Raw genomic sequence first — 6468 nt, 5'->3', positions numbered from 1 at the left:
CCCATTTGTCAGCTGTACATATGGATTTTGAAAATGCTGTACTCTATATGGTCTTGGTGGAACCATAAGCTGTGGTACTCAGTCTCATACCATTAGATCTGGTAAAAATGTAGGATTTAGGCTTGTTTGTATGTATTTCAAAATTAAGTCAGCTGTAGTGTAAACTGAACAGTGTTAAATTAACCTGTCTTATTTCAAACACTGAGCAATCTTAGTCTGAGGAAATATAATTTTATGCAGATGTAAATTTTTTAGATAAAATGCCTCCTTGCACCTGATCAGTCCCTTACCGATTGTGCATTACTGGACTGGTCACAAGTGCTTTGAAAGCGAAGTGGAGTGTGTTTGGAGATTAACCATTCTAATTATAAAATCTAAATGATATGAAATGATTAATTACAAAAAAATACCAAGCACATTATGCAGCAGTCATCATCAATATTGAATTAATGGAAAAATGTAGGTAATATTAGACTTTTGTGATTTACACAGGAACTGCAATGTTAAACACTTTTCAAATTACTTCTATTACCAAATATGCTTTGTTCTTTTGGATCCACAGATAATCTTCTTGCCATTGGCTCACCAGAGTTGTTCAGCTAGCTCCCAGTAGTGCATTGCTGCTTCATTCTTCAACAAAGCATACCAACAGAGTATTTGATAACAAAAGTAAATTCTAAAGTTGTTTAAAATTGCATGCTTGATCTGAATTATAAAAGTTTAACTTTGACTTAACTGTCCCTTTAAAGGGACACGCGTCAAAATAAACTTTTATGATTCAGATAGAGAAGCCGTTTTAACACACTTTTCAATTTACTTCCATTATCACATTTTGCACAGTATTTTAATATTCACACTTTCTGGGTAACAAGATCCTACTGAACATGTGCACAAGCTCACACGGTATAAGTATACTTGTCTGTGATTGGCTGATGGCTGTCACATGATACAAGGGGCCGGAAAATTAGAGAAAAAATAAATTTGTCAGAAAAAAAATCTACTGCATATTTGAGAGTCGGTGTTAAATAGTCTTTTTATTATGCACTTGTTAATTATACAATTCTACTGCATTGAGCGGTCCTTTAATGATCTTTTATGTTTTTCTTTTGTTTTGGTCCCAAAAATTTTGATTCCATGAAGACTTTTACAGTTTGTTTTTTTGTGAGTTTAATTAGTTTTTTGCGTTACATTGTTTTCTAATTCAATGCTCTACTTATTGATTGCAATTTATTTGAAATAGTGCATATATCTATTTAATAAAACACTGAAAACCAATTGATCACGGCAGTATTTTCTTCTGATAGTATGAGCGGCACAGAGGGCACATGTGGGCCTCCCCTAGCGTGAACTCTTCAAATGCTTGAAGACATGCGTGATGAAACACGTGCGAGCAGGATAAAAGGACTGCAGTGCGGGAGCACTGACCCTTGTATTCATCTTTATGGAAATCCGTATTGTGATGAAGTGGCATAATACAGATGGGACAGTCAAATATTTCTTGCCGAATAGCCTAGAAAGGAAAAAACAGCAGTTGTAGCAATAGGCTTGAAATATATTGTTTTACAAACACAAATGCTTGATTTCCTCACCACTCCATATTACTCATGAGAAATGCGATAATATGAGCGTATACTTTGTATTCCCCTTCTATAATATAAGCAGTTATAACCTCCTTGGGTAGGCAGAAAATATATTTACTTCATAAACTTCTTAGGGCCAGATTACAAGTGGAGCGCTAATTTATCATGTAACCTCAAATGGGCAAATTTGTGATAACCAACCATAATAAGTGCTTGGTTATTGCTACCGTGAGCTTGCGGTAACAATTAGCACTCCGAAAATTAACCAGAGGTCAGGTTTTGAATTTTCAAAATAACCCCCAAAATAAAGTATATTCTTATTTTTTTTATTAAAAAAAGGTTGCTTTTTGTTAAAAGTGGAGGATGTGGGGAAATATTAACACAAATATATAGGTATATAATCATATACATATATATTTACTTGCCATCGCTGCACGACTTGCCCCCTACGCTGTGCTAGTTCTCATGTCGTGTCTGACAGCATGAGAACGAGGCTCCTATTGCAGCCTATGGAAGCACGCTCTCATGAGCGCAATGCTAACGTGAGGTCACATTCACATTGCACCTCACTTGTAATACCAGCGTACATTAGTGTGCACTGGTATTATAAAGTGAAGCACAAATATCGCTTTAGTGAAAGCAATATTTTGCGCTCCACTTGTAATCTGGCACTTAATAAGTATTCCTGTGCCAGACATCTGATGTACCTCACAAGACTACAGTTTCAAAACAAAATGAACTTCATTAGACGTAATCACATGACAAATACCAAGGACTGTCTTAATTAATATCTACCTTAAAGGGATGGTGTACAGTGTTTTCCCCCTCCCCTTTGTGTTCCCAATGATCAATTTTACCCGCTGGAGTGTATTAAAATAGTTTACAAATAGCTCCTTTACTTTTATTTTATCACATGAAATAGCTGACTGTACCAGCTGTATCCTCACCTATACTTAATATTTCAATACTTTTAAGTACTGGTTATAAAAAAGCTATGTAAACAAGAATGATTAGAAGAAATTACACTCCCAGTTGGTTGTATGATTGAGAGATACTAACGTTCATTTTCTATTGTTCTCCCTAAGTATTGTTTTTGCTGTGTATAGAGATAGAAGATAAGGAGGATTTTTTTTGTAAATATAGAGATAAGGTTATGAGTTCTGATCTCCCTGGAATCTCTGCCCATTTGATTAGGTTGTGGTTTAAATTAGAAAAGACAGCTATTCTGTATAAATATAAATATATATATAAAAGAACAATATCCCATACATTTTACACTCTGTACCAGGTATAATAACAAGCCATAGGGAAGCAATTTACAGCACATTGTTCATTTAAAGGGACAGTAAAGTCAAAATTTAATTTATAACAAAGGATAACACAAATAAAGCAAATTTTGAAAATAAAAATGAATTGGAAAGTTGCTTAAAACTGCATGCTCTATCTAGATCATTAAAGTTAAACTTGACTTGTAACTCTTTAATTATCTGAGAAATGCAGAAGGTCGCTGTTAAAAGGAAATTAAATTGCCATAGAAGAGGTGAATATCTTCACAAAACCTTAACAAAGATTTAGGGAGTGGCTCAACCATGGGACCAAGTGGGTCACACGGACATAGGCAGCACTTCCGTGACTAAGTCACTGTCAGACCAAGACAACTCCTGTCCTCTGTTGGGAAAGTTGCAGGCTCCCGGCAGCATAACCTCATCATGCACAAAGGCACATATCCTGTGAAGGGTGACATTCATGGTGGGACAAGAGCATCTCTTTCCTAACTACCTTCCTCCTTATTGCGCAATTGTACATAAGCATTGGTGGCAGGTAGGCAGGCTTAGTAAGGTCAGTGGCAGGCTAGTAGGTTGTATGCTAATCAGTAATGTTACTACAGGGGGACGTCATTTCATTCTGCACCCAGGCAGCACAATATCAGGAGCCAGCCTTTAGTGGATACAAAATTAAATCCAAGATAAACTACAGCTTCTGACCTGGGTCTTGGTGATCAAATACTTGGCATGGAGAGAAATCACGCATAATTTTGGGGATTTTTTAGCATTGTATTGTATGTGTCTCTACATTTATGGTCTGAATCAATTTTAATTAAAAGGTACACATATACATTATTATGCACACTGATTACATATATATTGTTAAAGGGACATTAAATACTAAATATATGCTATATAGAATGATGCATTAAAAGAAAACATTAGTCTGAGAATAACGTAGTTGTATTTTTTAAAGTTTCATTAGCTGTTTAAATATTGACAAAATAAGTTTAAAGTTGTAGTGTTTATAAAACAATGGGAGTTGCCATGTTGTAACTTAAGTTACCTTTTTTGCTGTCACTACAGTGTGCAGCCAATGGCTGTGTGGAATATTAAAGTGTTCTGCACTTTCATTTCAAACAGGAACTGTTATGCTCACAGTTTCAGAATGGAATTGAAGGAAAGGGGAACAAAATAAATAATGAAAGTATATTGTAGAGTTTTCTTTTATTATTATATATAAATGATTTAGCATTTTGTATTACCATCTTAAAGTGTTTAATGTCCCTTTAAGAAACGCTAACCTTACCATTGCTTTAAGATGTAATAAAAGTGCTTATATATTAGTAGCTTGGTCAACCTAACATGAAATGACAAACAAGTCAGAAACTTGAAGAAGATGCAAGTGGAAGAAGGGTACCACAAACTGAACACACATCTGAATTAATGAGCTTTATAAAAACATCAACGAAGAGCAAACCATGTTTTAATCGTACCAATGTTCTATGTTGCCCTGAACACAAAACCAGGAGATATGGAGTTAGAAAAATGACGTATTCTAATAGATTAACCTTAAAGGGACATGAAACCCAAAAAAATGTCTTTCATGATTCAGACAAAGAATACAACTTCTATTATCCAATTTGTTTCATTCTTATGATATCATTTTTTGAAGGAGCATCAATGCACTACTGGTTTCTAACTGAACACAAGGGTGAGCCAATGACAATTGTTATATATCTGCAGCCACCAATCAGCAGATAGAACCTAGGTTATTTCTGCTCCTGAGCTTACCTAGATAAACCTTTCAGCAAAGGATAAGATGAGAAGGAATCAAATTAGATAATAGAAGTAAATTTGAAAGTTGTTTAAAATTGTATTCTCTATCTGAATCATAAAAGAAAAATGTGGGGTTTTATGTCCCTTTAAAAGAAACAGCAGGATTCTAACTTACACAGACATTTCCAAATCCACTATTGCTTCAGAAATAACAGCAGCAACATCAGATAATTTATACTGATATCACTAATATTCCAATAATTCAGAAGACACTTCACATGGGTTTTCCTATGATTTTTTGAGTTATCTAATCCAAGACATTTTATCCCATTTTAACATTACAAATATTGGTGTTTGGGGATTTTTATTATTATTTTTATATTTTTGCACATGCTCATTTCACATTCTGAGAAATATCATAATGCCTTTAAAACTGAGACTTGTACACAAGTATGGTCATCTGACTGCTTATTTATCATTACAATACGTGTATGAACTTAATAAAAATGTTCATAATTATATAAAAAGGATTAATTGTGCACATCTTGATTTGTTATTTTTAGCTAAGCATAAAAACCTGCAATCAACCACATAGGTCACACAAATTGTAAGCCCCTGGAACTGGAATTAAACAACTTTCATGTGTCAACAAGATTTATAGCCACTCCTAATCACAGCAGAAATATGTGGCTACCGAATATGTGGCTACCGACACCTCAAAAACAGTGGAAGGACATAAAAATGCAATGATTTCAGTGTATAACTTTTAACCTAGTTTTTTGGAATTGTAGCTTCATGTGCTGCCATGATAGAATATAACATTATCTTACATCTTTCTAGGGCATAATTGTAACAATACATTACATTGTTTGAGACAAAGACTTTTCACTAACCTGTGTTTGAATTTTTTGCCATTCTTCTTCACTGATTTCTTTGATAGAATTTTCTTCGAACTGACAAAGCACTTTTCGGCTGGCCACAAGAGAGTGGTCAATTTCCCTGAAAAGGATCTCGATATCCATACTGTATGACCCCAACAATCTGTCTGTTATTTCTGTGAGCTAAAAGATATTATACTGATAAAAGTGAATAGCAAGAGAAAGTATAGTTAGCTATATCCCTTAAACAACATCAGCTATGACTTAATTTGGCACACTGGTGAAAGGACCATTAAACTTGACATTTCAACAATGCATAAAATGTTTCATTATTGCAAGTGAAACATTATTGCAATATACATTCATTATTTATTTTGCTGCCTTTTGTTGTAAAATACATCTAAAATGGGTGCTTGTTTTACTTTCTCCCAGGAGGTTTAGGTTAATACTTTTTGGCAATTTGTGTAAGCTTTTGTTTACTTCACCCTCCCTCCTAAGATTCTCAGCAGTCACAAGTCAATAAGGGTGGATTATCAGTTTTGCATCAACAATCATGATTGGAGAATCATTCTTTGCAATAGTAACTAGCTTGAATCAGTGCTAAACCACCTTAAGGGAAGAGATAAGGGCAGGCTTTCCCAGTCTCTCTCAACTGCACATGTGCAAACAGTGTTTCTGCTATATCTGAATATTAGCTTGTGATGGGTTAATAAGGATTCTTTTGTTCTGGGGGACAGGGAAATCAGTGAAATGAATACACATAAAACAATATACTCTTTTGATAAAATAAAGCTGCAGTTTTCATTGCAAAATTATTGTCAGATATGAAGGTAAGATAGCCAGATAAAACAAATTGTCTCAGCGTATTGGTGGACGTATGTAACGGTTGCAGGGATACTTTGGAATACAATTAATAGTTTTAAACATTGGTGTTTCCTAACATGGTACCAAGTGAACATTGTAAGA

At 34.5% G+C, this 6468-nt stretch overlaps 1 protein-coding gene across 1 annotated transcript in view; it reads right to left on the bottom strand.

Moving 5' to 3' along the window:
* Positions 1-1015: 1015 nt before the first annotated feature.
* The window catches only part of RNF32 (ring finger protein 32), a 94518-nt gene continuing 89065 nt past the window's right edge, over positions 1016-6468 (bottom strand). The window contains exons 8-9 of the mRNA XM_053712954.1: positions 5518-5685; positions 1016-1510 (exon numbers count right to left, since the gene is read on the bottom strand). Of these exons, the coding sequence (XP_053568929.1) occupies positions 1280-1510; positions 5518-5685 (399 nt within the window). The 3' untranslated portion in view covers positions 1016-1279. The remainder of the gene's footprint in view (positions 1511-5517; positions 5686-6468) is intronic.

This window comes from Bombina bombina, chromosome 5 (genome assembly GCF_027579735.1).
Source record: "Bombina bombina isolate aBomBom1 chromosome 5, aBomBom1.pri, whole genome shotgun sequence".
In the NCBI taxonomy this organism is placed as follows: Eukaryota; Metazoa; Chordata; class Amphibia; order Anura; family Bombinatoridae; genus Bombina; species Bombina bombina.
Note: the sequence above shows the minus strand (reverse complement) of the source record. Positions and strands in the feature narration are given on the sequence as shown.